Consider the following 14,162-nt stretch of genomic DNA (forward strand, 5'->3'; position numbering starts at 1 on the left):
GATAACCAAGCGTGAATGCAGATGCCTACAATTCATGGGTGATAATAATTTTTTCCTTGCACACTGCTTTTGAGCATATTGGCCCTCATTCAGAGCCGTTCGCTATTTGCGGTCGTTCGTTTAAAAACAAGGGGTGGCTATTCAAATGATCCGTACGCACATTGCAGTCTGTTCACACCTCTAAGCCTGAACGAACGAGCAAAACATACGCTCGTTTATTTGTTAAAAACGCCCCCTGGCCGCTCGCACCATACGTCATGTCCGCTATTTATTAGATTAATCGAGTACATCGACCAGTGTATGAACTGCTCGCTATTCTTGTGGTTGGTGTTTGCTACCACAAATTTGCGAGCAGTTCTGGCTATAAAATAACCCAGTGACGTGGTCATTGACGCTGCTGTTTTAAATATACACACCCATAAAACGCCCGTTTTGACCTTTAAGCACGCCTGCGGTCGGATCTCCACTCCCCATTTTCAAGCACCTTCCCCTGTTACCACCCACATACGCCTCATTCTGTCACTCAAAATAGCAGGCACTCGCTATATAGCGTACAAACGATTTTCGGCCGCACTGACTGGTTCGCGCATGCGTACTAAAAAGCGTACGCATGCGCAGATGTGCAAACATCGCTCGGAACGAGCGTACTGCCGCTAACGAGCGGCTCTGAATGAGGGCCATTATACCCAATTTCGTAACAAATTTGATTCAGGCTTTCTCTGTGCATATTCCATTGGTCTGAGGCCCTGATTCATAGCTGGACGCTCGCTCTGATCAACTCAGAACTCAGTATTCCTGCATTGATCAGTGGGGCCAATTCAGAGTTGAACATAAGCACCGTGGGCATAGCAGTGCTGGTCTGGCCACCTGGCACTTCTGTCAATTGCCATTTGGGCTGTTCCAAGCCCCCCCTATCTCAGTACCTCTGTGATTTGCACACTTACTTTTGGGTTGCATGTTTCTCAGCAACCCCCTTGAATCAGCTTAGCTCCAACAGACAGGAGATATGTGCACCTTATCAATAATAACTTTAATTGAATTCCCCTTTATTTAAAATCCCCCAATTCTCAGCATGCCATACAGGGAACATGAACTCATCACCTCATATACCACAGTCAGACACTTAACACATTAACTATTTGGTACTATGTAGCAAACCAATAATTCTAACTATATGTAAGCTAGAGTATGCAGTCATTATGTCAACATTCAGAATGGAGACATTCATAATGTTGACAACAGAATATCAGCATGGTCTGAATGTCAACATTATGTCAACATCAACATACTGAATGTCGACATGCAGACCATGTGGACAAACTGATGTTGACATTCTGAATGTCGGCATTCTGAATTTCGACATTTTGTACCACAACCGTAAACTAGTTGTGTTTGTTAGCCTTGGACCACTGCAGCTAAGCAAATATATGTAGTGTGTGGCTGCAGGCTAGTAGGAGGTACTGAGTTAGTCCCTGCTGCCCCCATTAGCTTCCAGCCACCCACTACATAGATCTATTGGTATGTAGTCATTATGGCGACATTCAGAATGTTGACATTTAGAATGTTGACACCATAATGTCGATGTGGTCTGAATGTCGACAGCCAGAATGTCACCATGTGACTTTAGGGTTAGGCTGCAATTATGGTTAGACTAAGAGTTAGGTTTAACAAAACATCACATTATCGACATTGTGTCAACATTCTGGCATTGTCGACATTGTGTCACAGTGAACGTCAACATGTTAAATATTAAAATTTTGAACATGACGACATCCTGAATGTTGACATTCAAACCATGTCAACAGTATGTTGTAAAGTGTAGACATTCTGAATGTTCACATAATATACCAAACCCTATCTGCTTATGTACAGTGGTTATGAGGTTGTGGGTTCAAGTCCCTTGCATGGCATGCTGAGTATTATGTGTTTTAATTTACGGAGGGAAGGGGGGGCTATTTAAATAAAAGTTATTATTGACTAGGTGCACATATATTACACTACTAATGATATCTCACAGATTAAGTGCATGAATATGATATAGGAGTAATCGTGTTCAATATTCTTGCTTGGAATGTTGTGTACTGTATTTTAATACAGGGGGATTAATTCAGTGAAGGTTATCATTACCATGATGTAAGCAAATGATAAATAATTACAAGTAGCTCTCCTGTTAAATGTCTGACTATTGTACATGTGGTCTGGAGTTTGAATCCTGTGCATGGTGATCTGTGATGGGTGTATTTTAATACAGAAAATGATGTACACTTGTATTTTATTTTCATTTTATTATATTTGTAATGTAAGTGAATAGACTAAGAAGGGGGAGGGGGTATATATTTTTTGTTAAAATACCCCTCCTAAGAGAAAAGTTTAGATCCACCCAGGCCGAGCTATTTGTAGGCTTTGCCAAGAAGCTCCACCTTCTGGCACTCTGCTCTATGGGATGGATGTAATGCACAAAGTGACATCATGAGGTCATGTCATGCATATTGGGGAAGGCTGGGAGCTGCTCTAGGAGCCAAGAGGAGGAAACTAGGAGCCGGATGCCTTCACAGAGGTGGGCCTGTATTCTTTAAATGTCAGGGCCAATTTTAGTCTAAATGTGTATGCTTGTATGCAAAGTTGTACAAGTCTATGCGACCGCATTGCCCATACCCATACACTTGTTTATATAGCCGTCCTCATTACCAGAATGCCCTTGCACCTGCCTTATGCCTGAAACACACAAAAGCTCTGAAATAAAGAATTCTGCATATGCACAACTCAACATAGTCTGCAGTTCTGACTGTGGGCCTGATTCAGAGCCGCTCGTTCGCTCCGAGCGATGTTCGCACAACTGCGCATGCATATGGGTTGTAATGCGCATGCGCCAACCAGTCATTGCGGTTGGAAATCGAGCGCTCGCAAAATAGCGAGTGCCTGCTAATTTGAGTGACAGGATGAGGCGTTTGTGGGTGGTAACAGGGGAAGGTGCTTGAAAACGGGGAGTGGAGATCCGAACGCAGGCGTGCCAAACGGTCAAAACGGGCATTTTAAGGGTGTGCATAATTAACAAAGCAGCGTCATCGACCACGTCACTTGGTTGTTTCTTAGCCTGAACTGTTCGCATGATTGCGTTAGGATAAACCTACCACAAGCACTGCGAGCAGTTCAGATGCCTTTCGATGTACTCGATTAATCTAATAAATAGCGGAGATGACGTATGATGCGAGTGGCTAGGGGGCGTCTTTACAAAATAGCGAGCGCATGTTTCGTTCGCTCGCTCAGACATAGAGGCGTCAACATACCGCAAAGAGCGAGCGCTCATTTTAAATAGCCTGCCCCTTTTTCTGACCGAGCGAGCGCAAATAGCGTCTGGCTCTGAATCAGGCCCTGTATGCGCTCACTAAATTTAGCGTAAGTGCAACCTCCACATTACCACCCGCTTACGCCTCTATAATTGTAAATGTAGATGTGAACATTTGGCTACCTGGCATGCACAGTGCTAAAAAGTGCAAGATCTGTCCGCACACCGGACTTGTGTGCAACTCTTATTCAGCCCTAGTATGTTGAAATCAGCTTATCTACATTGGGAACAACTTTCCATATTTTTAGATGTGTTTTAGTGAAATGTTGATGTAACAGAATGCACATCAGTTTGCAGGAAAACAAGTGCAAAGAGATTGTATCAATGAAATAAACCTAAAGCCGCGTATCATTGGACGATTTGAACTATAATGATATCTTATTGTTCGCAATATCATGCAGTGGATATGCCATCAACGACCAGCGATTGGCGCTCCAGCTGGTCGTTAACGCCTTCGCTCATCGCCTGAACCTGCTGTCCAACATGACGATATCATCAGGTTGTGCAGGTTCGGGGATGAGAGAGGGTGCCGGCACTGAACGATATATTGTTCAGTGTGGGCTCAATGTCCACTGCACATTATAAAGAATGATTAAACGATAACGATATCGTTCATTATATCGTGTAGTGGATATGTGGCTTTAGTTACATATTTTATTTATGTTTTGGTCTTGTCCTACTGTGGACAAATATAATGTATTACCTTCCAAAGCGCATAAACATGGAAAATATGCAAAGTAAAATAATACAAGTTGAACTTTACAATAATATATTCACCTATATTTTAGTAGTTACTAAGCAAGTCTTTTTGCACAGCTATTGGGAACTCACTTTAGACATTGTGTAAAGTCATATCTTCTGGGATATTATCTGGTAACTTGCCTCTCAGCTCAGGTGCGTCCATCCAGTAAGGGGAAGCAGTCAGGAAGCCGACGGACGCAATCCTGACCGCCGGTTTCCCAGACTGTCTAAAATCCCGGCAAGGCACTAATGACAGGCATCGAAATTCCGACGCCTGTCATTAGACCTATGCCGGGAGCCCGACACCCGGCTTACCGATCGAAGGTAAGCCGGGCACGGACAGCGTCTGAGGGGGGTAGAGTTAGGTTAGGGGCTTCCTGGGGGGACTTAGGGTTAGGCACCCCCCCGGGAGGTTAGGGTTAGGCTAGGGGTTAGGGTTAGGCACCCCTGGGGGGGAGGTTAGGGTTAGGCACTCCCCCGGGTAGACTTAGGGTTAGGCTGCGGGGAAGGGGGGTTAGGTTTAGGCACTTAGAGGGGGGCTAGGGTTAGGCACTTGGGGGGGAGGTTAGGGTTAGGCACCCCTAAAGGAGGGTTAGTGTTAGGGGGTAGAATAGGGTAGGATAATACTTACCTTTTTACGTTCGGGATCTTCAACCCTTGCCGGTCTTCCGCTGTCGGGATTTGAACTGCGGCCGGCGGTAAATCATACTAATTCCCCAGTAAGGTGTGTGTAACAAGACACCATGCTTGTTGTATGTAATATATTTTTTTTTATTATATATTGGAGACAATGAAAATGTTCCAAAAGGAAGCGTGCTCTTTTTTTCCATGGAAACTTACATATAATTATAATTTCTTTGTGGTACAGTATGTAGATTTGTGTCCACAGCTGAGTTTGGTACAATTATCTGGGTCTGTGCTGAAGCACAAGCAAATATGTATCAGTTAGAGTTTATACTTATCATAGAGAGAGGTATGTTGTACTTTTGTTATACTCGTATTTGTATTGCATTTACACTGCATGTTTTGCTTATTTTGAAAGCAAGAAATAGTAACAAATGGTTAATTGTATTGACTTTGTTCAGCAATGGTGGGCGGTAGGCAGATTTAACAGATTCTTCTTGCTTTTTGTACAATTAAAGTTATTAAACCATTTAGCACTACAGTGTTACTGTGTTACTTGATTGTGTGCCTGATTTTGTTATTGACCTTACTCTATGCTGGTTTTCCAAATTAGGTATTTTGGTGTGAGAAAAGACTTGTTCTTTTTGAAATTAATATGGACTTATCATTACCTGGGAATGTTCTCGGTAACAGTTCTCGGAGAAACGCAGGCGTGCCTGTCCATTTGAACACCATAGCATGGGTTTGCATAAATTAGCCAGTGTGATTGCATACGCAGCTTGAGTACTTACTGCGTGCAACGAGGTTAGCAATTCCGAAGTAAGGTCAGGGCTGCTGTAATTCTGCGTGAGGGTATAATGGTACTCGATGTTACCGATGTTTATGGAGTTTCATGGTATTACAGATGTGAGATAGCAGTAGTGGGTCTCTATGCTGGCAGTGCAACCGCATTGCGATTGCTTTCATTAGCATATTTTCACAGCAGACCTGCGTGCAATTACGGAACTGCGATCGCAATAGCAATCCTTAATGAATCAGGCCCACAGTCTGGAATCTTGTTATTAGAGCTTGCAATAGACTCTTGGGCCTTCTCCCTGATTTTTTGGCTCGCCTGTAAGCAGAAAGTTGGAGGTGCTTGCATGCTATAGTTATTGTGAACAGTCATTAAAAATTAAAGGCCTTACTTAGAGTTGGACATACGTCCATTTGTGTGAAATAAAATGTGTTTAGTCACTCTGCACATACTTTAGAACTTCCTCCTGTGTGTAGAGTTACATCTTGTAAATGCATTCCCTTGTATTGGAAGAGGCAGATCATTTTTGTGCAAGTAGGGTACATTAAGAAAACTAAAATTAAGCATTCCCCTTACAGATACAGTACACCCTATTTATAGCTGTATGTATCTTTATATGCATCTTATAGCAGGCTTATGTTTTGCATGTCCATAAGCTTGGTGCAAGTTTACTGGTTGATTAAGATGACTTCCATATTGTCATTAAGGAAAAAAAAAGTTGTCATCATAGTGGGACCAATGGGATGGCAGGATTGGCAAGAGAGGGGCCCAATTTTTAGATATACAAATTATCTTTAACATGTGTCCTTCTTATTGTTACAGAAAAGTGCTGAAGGAGATAGCTGTTGGAGATGTAAACCCCAATGAAACTGTCCAAGCTAACCTGGAAGCACAGCTGTTGTCGAAGCTGGACCACCCTGCCATTGTCAGGTTTCATGCAAGCTTCCTAGAGAATGCAAGTTTCTGCATCATCACAGAATATTGTGAGGTAACGCAAACTAATCACATACTAATCGCATCAGGACTTTTAAATTACAAATTCAATGACCACTGAACCTAAAAAATAGAGGGCCTGGTTCCGAGCTGCACGCAATGCCAGTGTTCACAGAGTTGAGCAATTTTTTTTTGCAATTGTGCATGCGACAAAACTAAAAACGCCAACAGTGCAGATGTCCGATGGTGTGTAAGCACAAAGGCACAGATGTGATTTATACGCATGGTATAACAAATGTTGTAGTAAAATTCTGCCCGTTCCTGGGCTATGAGTGGGAGGTGGCTAGTAATGCATGCAAACATGGTCCATTTCATGGGGTGTTATGGGAGTGCCACAGGCGTCTCAGTGATAGTGGCTTTATACTCAGACTGTCATAAATTGTGGTCTTAGCTGCCCATACAGTGTTAAACATTCATTCATTGCTGTGTCTAAAACCTCCAACAGACTATCCCAATGATTACCGCTCACCTGGCTGCTCACCTGGTCAGCCTGACCAATCACCTGTTACCACTCCCTATATATTTCCAGGCCTAGGAAAGACTCATTGTCTGAACAATTGTATTACTTCCTGAGGATTGTTCCAGGCTCAGTGTCTCCTGTGTTTCTAGAGCTTTCTCCTGTGGATACTTTCCTTGCTGTAACTCAACCATTACCCACTTGTACCATCGCTGTTTGCCTCTCAGCGCTGCGGCTTCCTTGCCGCATACAGATAACCACCGGGACTGTTTACCATCACCGCTGTGTACCATCTCAGTGCCGCAGCTTCCACGCTGCACAGATACCGCTTGTTGTCTGCATTCCATCTAACGCTGTGCATCATCTCTCAGCTTCGCGTCTTCCCCGCAGCACACAGACTGATCATCGTTATCTACATTCCATCTACTGCTGTGTACCATCTATCAGCGCCACGGCTCCCACACTGCACACAGACCACTTCAAACTCCAACTTCAGTTCTGCCAGTGTACCTGGGGTGCATACCATCTGCTGTTGCCATACATCTTATCACCTGCATGGATTCCACTCTTGGTTGTGTGGGCATCATCTGGACTGTGTTGCAAGTATCACTACACTCCGTGGCTATAGTGGGTTACTGCATAATCTAGTTTGACTATTTTGGTTATCCTGTACTGTGTGCTCTTGTCTTGGGCTGACAGTCAGGTTCCAGGTCTGGAGGACATGATCGGGTCACAGTCTTTTAGCATCAAGGTGTTAAGTACTGTGTGTACCTGAAGTGTCTCTCTATCCTGAGTTCCCCTTCCGGATTATGGTCCAGGTCTTGCGTCAGAACTGTACCAGAGATATAGCTTCATTAGTTCTTCCTTGGTTACATAAGACTCCGATTCCTGGCTTTGTCCAGGTCCAGACTGTCAGTTCTATACTGATTTTGAGTTCAGGTTCTTCTTGTCACTGGAGTAGTTCTCTGGCCTGATTGGTCCTTGGACCATTAGGTGAGAGGCTGCCCGGTGGCTTCGGTTCCTGTGCCAATTCTAGGATCTTGATATCCATGATTCCTAGTGTCTCTAGCCTGCCAGTACCTGTATTTCCTATGAGTCATGGTATCTTGAAGCCTCCCCGTTTTCTGCACTCCTCAGTTAATACCCTTGGCCCCCATGCCAGATCTACAGAATACCAGAACTGTGACACAGATGCAGGTATAGGAGGCCATAGTCTGATGGAGAAACTGCATCTTCCATAGGGATGGTGCAAGTTTTGATGGTGCGATCAATGGTGGCTTCTTAAGCTGCACCAACGATATTGTAACATGTATTGAAGCTGAAAGTGGGCATCTCAGTCCTTGCACATTCCGAAGCAAGCTTGTACAACAGGGGATGGGTTGTATAAAGTCTGCAATACAGCTACAGCAACAGATGCAAAAGCGGTCGCAGCAGCATCCACATCTGTGTCAGGCCCAGAATGTCATGGTATAAAGTCACCCGCTGATCCTACTACAGATTTAAATAAAAGTTGAGAATCCTGAGTGGGGCTTGCTCTGATCACAAGGGAATGGTAAACCATGAATATTAGTGTAACACTAGAAAACCAAAACATTGTGTCTAATAATTGTCTAAATGTTCCTAGTAAATAAGCGTATTAATGACATTTTATTTAACATTCCCAGGAAATGAGAACAGGTGGGTATGTGGCTGATATCAGCAGAGATTCCCCTATTATGACTGCATGAGAAGCTTAATGTTAGGCACTTAGTAAATCACTGGTAGAAAGATGGAGATGTCATGTAGAATAGGTATTATTTTCTTTGGTGTCTTGGTTGTTAGATATTGAACTCATAGTAGATCACTCTGGCAAAGCTGACTTGAGATGCTGAATGAAAAACGGTGTTCTACTCCCCCACCATGAAATCAGGTATGTAAGGGAAGAAGAAACAGGCTAGTGTAATAATGCTCACATCCCCCTGAAGTATTTAAGGCATAAAAGTTAGTAGATTTTCCACTTGATAAATCATCATTAAAGTATAAAGTTCCCCCCGCTGTGATTAAACCCAAAATTGCTTGTTTGTTGGCACATAGAAATCCTTAAGAGAAACCTGCAGTGGAAAGGTTCTTCCTTGTTTCCTCTCGTACAGGTGATCTCACAAAGACAAGAGGGAGGAAAGATTTAACAACAGTATCATTTAACAATATCATTTTTTATTACGCGAGAGAGACTGAAACATCTTCATAAAGTCTGCTTACAGTAAAGTGGACACAAAGCACAAATAAGTACTGTATCCTCGATAAAAGCTGTCTGTTTCCCAAAACCCACGTTCTAAAGAGCCTGCCACAATAAATGGCCACGATAAATGGTTATGTGGAAAAGATTGTGCCTGGGTGCCTGGGCTCTATGATTAGAGCCTTGGAACAAGAATTGAGAAGTTAGGAAGGTAGGAGTCAGGTTTCACAACTAAACTGCCAATATGCTTTGATTCTAATTGAGGCCATGACAAAGATTCATTTACAATCTAAATGCATTGGATATTTCTTAGTGAAGACTGACTCCTACCTTCCTAATGCTGAGTACACACGGGACGATCTGCACAACCAACAATATCGCTGAACGATTTCCCTGTAGTGCAGGACAAACGATATTGGGTGTACACACTGAAAGATACCTTTCAGTGAAGTCATCCTGTCACAGCTCTGAAAATGCAAATCGTGATGAAATTGTCCAAATTGGCCTGCATGTATGGAGGACCAAAGATATCGTTATCGTCCAGCAGGAGCGCGCATCATTGGTCGTTCATTGCAGACACACGGAACAAAATGAACGATATATATCGTTGAACGATATATCGTTATCGTTCATATTGTTCAAAGATATCATCTCGTGTGTATTCACCATGAGATTCTGTTGACGATTTCTATGTGTAAACAAACACAAAAGAACGTCATACTTTATTAACAATTTATCAGGAGGCAAATCTTAGCCATCTATTATAACCAAAGTACTGTACTTCTGTGGGATGGGAGAGTAATTGCATAATGCTGTTTTCCTTATTTCCTTATTTCCTTATTGTACTGGATTGTCTCTTCTTCCTTTACATACCCAATTTCTTGGTAGAGAAGAACAACCCTATTTTACACACTACGGGGGGTGAGTTTTGATAGGGACGCACCTGTAGAAATGAATGCATCTCCTGGTTTAAAACTGACTGCACATGCATCTTAGGTCTGTATTCAATTGGAGGCGAAAAGTTGTCACTTATGCGCGGTATTCGCCTGATTCCGAAGTATCGCCCTAATCAATTCCAGGATGTTTTCGTCTAGGCGAAAGCCCCACAGGCAAAAAAGTTTCTCCACCCAAAGGCAGAGGGGGGACGGACTTGGTTCAGAACCCTTTGGACACCCCCCCCCCCAATGACTAATTAGGCAAAAAAAAAAAGTAAATTATCTTAATTCACCCCAAAAAAGACAAGCCATTTTTGGGGTGAAAATGTAAAAAGTGTTTGAAAATGGGTTTTAAGTATCGGGTCGGGTATTTTGGGGTGCTGCTGTATATGGATGGGACAGGTGTTTTTAGGATTGCAGGGGGCTGCAGCAGTTTTTTTTCCTAAAGTTTTTTAAAATGCACTTTATTAACTCCAAAATATACTAGTGCCCATTTAAGTGTACCCCAAATTAACTACAACAATTATTTTTCAACCCCAAAAATTGCTTTATATAATTTTTTCACACTAATGCAAAAGTGCATATAACAGCCATTTGACTTTTGTTACAGCTATTAATACATTTCTATATTGATTACCAGGGTCACATGCTTTTTTTGGGGTACAGACTGATTTCCCCCAAAAAAGAAGTCCTTTTCGCTAGCTTCGCCTTTCGCGGCATTCGCACATCTGCGTTTTCGCCTGATTTGCAATTTAATAGGGTGAAAAGTGGGAGCGCGCAATGTAAAAGTACGCGTTAACTTTGCCTCAAAACAGGCAAATGGGGCAAAAACATTACTCTTTTCGCCAATCTCGGCTTTTCGCCGTTAACTGAATCCGCCCCTTAATCAGAAGACGTCTGTGTCGCATCTTGTGCATACAGAGACTGATGTGAAGCAGGTGTTTCTGTGCAGCGACTGTGCTGCGAATATCAAGAAACCCCAAGTGGCTGTTTCCCATGGGAGTGTAATGGATGTGCATCGCGGATTACGTGCTACAGTTAAGTGTTCGGACACAGTTGGGACACCTATTTCAGATGGATCTCTTGCACCCAGCATAGGCTGGTGCAAGTCCAGATACTAATGATGACAGCCGAAGTACAGATGCAGAAAATACAGGGAATCACCTGATCATAGCCTGATAGATAGCTGTATTAGTATATCTTAGCCCCTATGCTGTTGCAACAGACACATTTGGACATGACTGCTTTCGATTTAGAATCATCTCCTACGTTTCTAGTGAGTTTTACTAGAGTGCACCAATACAAATTCAATATCTAATAACTAGAACACCGAAGAGAAGAATAGCTATTCTATATTACATCTGTCTTTCTAACAGAGATTTACAGTACTACAGTACATGCCTAACATCAAGCTTCTGTAATGTTAGTGCAAGTACAATGGGGGAAACTCCATGATATCAATAATCTACCCCCATCATCAAATCCTGGGAACATTGGGCCTGATTCAGAGCTGGACGCTCTGACCAGAGCGCTCGCTCTGAATCAGGGCCCTCCTACATGAAAATGGAGCGGCCTCTTGGATGCTCGCATAGCTGTGGGTGACCACCCACAGCTATAGCAAGCGTCCATGATGATGGTCGCGATGGTCAAGACCATCGCGACCATCGGGCTTGCGATGGAGACCCTGCGGTAGGGTCTCGCTGCCGCAAGCCCTGGAGTGATTTTGGCTCTATCAGAGAAAAAATCACTCCCACTGACATCACTACTGATGTCAGTGTGGCCGGCTTCAGACGGTAGGCATTCCCATGGGAACGCCTACGTCTGGCAGCCATGCCCCCGGCACGCCCACCAAAGGGGGCGTGCTGTCTATCAACATCGACGGCACGCCCCCTTTGGTGCAAGACCCGGAGCGACGGCTATCCCGTCGCTAGCCGGGTCTCGCGCATGCACACAACGGAGCTCCATCCGTCGTGCGCATGCGCAGTAGGGCACCATTGACCCACTTGCGAGCATCCTGCGCTCGCGATCGGGTCTGAATGACCCCCATTGTACAAAAATAGGAATTTTATTAATACACTTATGTATGAGAAGTATTTTGAATTTTTAGACAACCATTATGGTTTTATAGTGTTACACCCATATTCATGGTTTATCCTACTCATGTGAATAGAGTAAGCATCATCAAGCCTCTTGTTAAGAATCATACTCGTCATCCACTGTGAAGGGGTTAATAACAGTACAAAATAATACCAGCCACTACATAGCAATCGGTAGCAACAAAACAACAAAAATCTTTCATGGTGAAAGTTAAGGTGCGTATCCACTAGCAGATAGTGGAACGACAGTACGATTTCAACATTGTAATTGTACAGTCGTTCCTCATCCCCTGTAGTGCCTACACAATATGTCGTTCAGTGCAGGCACCCTCCCTCATCCCCGAACATGCCCAATCTGACGTTATCGGCAGATTGACCGGCATGTCCAGGCGATGATTGTTGTTGAAAACGAACAAAGGGAGCTATCATTCAATCACTAATTTTAATCGCCTAGTGGATACGCTGCATTAGACAAACAAAAGATTGGTTGCTATTAGTTACCGCACACATTACTCTTTTTGTTGTAAGTAATGTTCTCTGTGATTTTTGCTTTAGGACTTTGTTTTGAAATGAAAACACAATAGCATATAGAAAAACTGCAGTACATTATAGAATGCAGAATTTTCAAACGGTACATCAGCCAGCAATAAATAGTTTGTTGACTTTGAAAATATTTTAGCTTTTGCTATGTTTGCACTAGGGATGAGCGGGTTCGGATTTCTGAAATCCGAAACCCCCGAGCCCCCCCGATCCGAGTCGTATCCGAGTCAGGCTCGACTTTTCCAGCCTGACTCGGATCTGAAATCGAGGCAAAACGTCATCATCCCACGTTCCGGATCTCGCGGGTTTTGGATTCTATAAAAGGTCCCCGCGTCGGCGCCATTTCTCACTCCAGCTGTGGACAGTGAAGAGGGAGGGTGGGAGATAGGGCTGGCTGGGCTGTGTTGTGCTGCTGTTGCCCATAGAGGCTGTTACCACTCAGTCCATAGGGGCTGACTTGGCTGTGTTGTGCAGCTGTTGTCCATAGGGGCTGGCTGGGCTGTGTTGTGCTGCTGTCATAGGGGCTGGCTGGGCTGTGTTGTGCAGTCAGTTGCAGTCATAGGGGCTGTGTCCACTCCAAAATCTGTGTTGTGCAGTGTCCCATAAAGGCTGTAGTCCTAGAGGGGTGCTGTAGTGTTGTCCAGGGGGTGATCTGTGCATCAGGGGTGCTCCCCCAAAGTGCACTCCAATAATAAAAAAAAAAATTCTGTGTTTGTGAAATGTGTGCGCAGTAGCCGTATGTGCATCAACAAAGTAACGCCAACCGTGCGCCTGTGTCATAAGTAAAGGGCTGGCTGGCTTGACCGTTAAAGGGTGCTGTAACCCCCAAAGTGCACTCCAAAAAAAATAAAAAAATATATTTTTTTGTGTTTGTGAATTGTGTGCACAGTAGCCGCACGTGCATCAACAAAGTAGCGTCAAGCGTGCGCCTGTGTCATAAGTAAAGGGCCGCTGGCTTGGTCATTAAAGGGTGCTGTAACCCCCAAAGTGCACTCCAAACAAAATAAAAAATTATTTTCTGTGTTTGTGAACTGTGGGCCTGATTCAGAGCCGGACGCTCTGACCAGAGCACTCGCTCTGAATCAGGGCCCTCCTACCTAAACTTGGAGCGGCCTCTTGGACGCTCGCATAGCTGTGGGTTACCACCCACAGCTTATGCGAGCGTCCATGATGATGGTCGCGATGGTCAAAACCATCGTGACCATCGGGCTTGCGACGAGACCCTGCGGTAGGGTCTCGGTGACCGCAAGTCCCTGGAGTGATTCTGGCTCTATCAGAGCCAAAATCACTCCCACTGACATCACTAGTGATGTCAGTGGGGCCGGACCCAGACGGTAGGCGTTCCCATGGGAATGCCTCCGTCTGGCAGCCACACCCCCGGCACGCCTACCAAAGGGGGCGTGCTGTCAAGCAACATCGACA

General features: G+C 44.1%; 1 protein-coding gene across 1 annotated transcript in view; it reads left to right on the forward strand.

Moving 5' to 3' along the window:
- Positions 1-14,162, forward strand: part of NEK11 (NIMA related kinase 11) — a 426,840-nt gene that overhangs the window by 117,272 nt on the left and 295,406 nt on the right. The window contains exon 3 of the mRNA XM_088463785.1: positions 6,327-6,492. Coding sequence (XP_088319911.1) covers positions 6,327-6,492 — 166 coding nt within the window. The remainder of the gene's footprint in view (positions 1-6,326; positions 6,493-14,162) is intronic.

Source organism: Taudactylus pleione, unplaced genomic scaffold (genome assembly GCF_031769625.1).
Source record: "Taudactylus pleione unplaced genomic scaffold, aTauple2 ptg000053l, whole genome shotgun sequence".
Taxonomy (NCBI): Eukaryota; Metazoa; Chordata; class Amphibia; order Anura; family Myobatrachidae; genus Taudactylus; species Taudactylus pleione.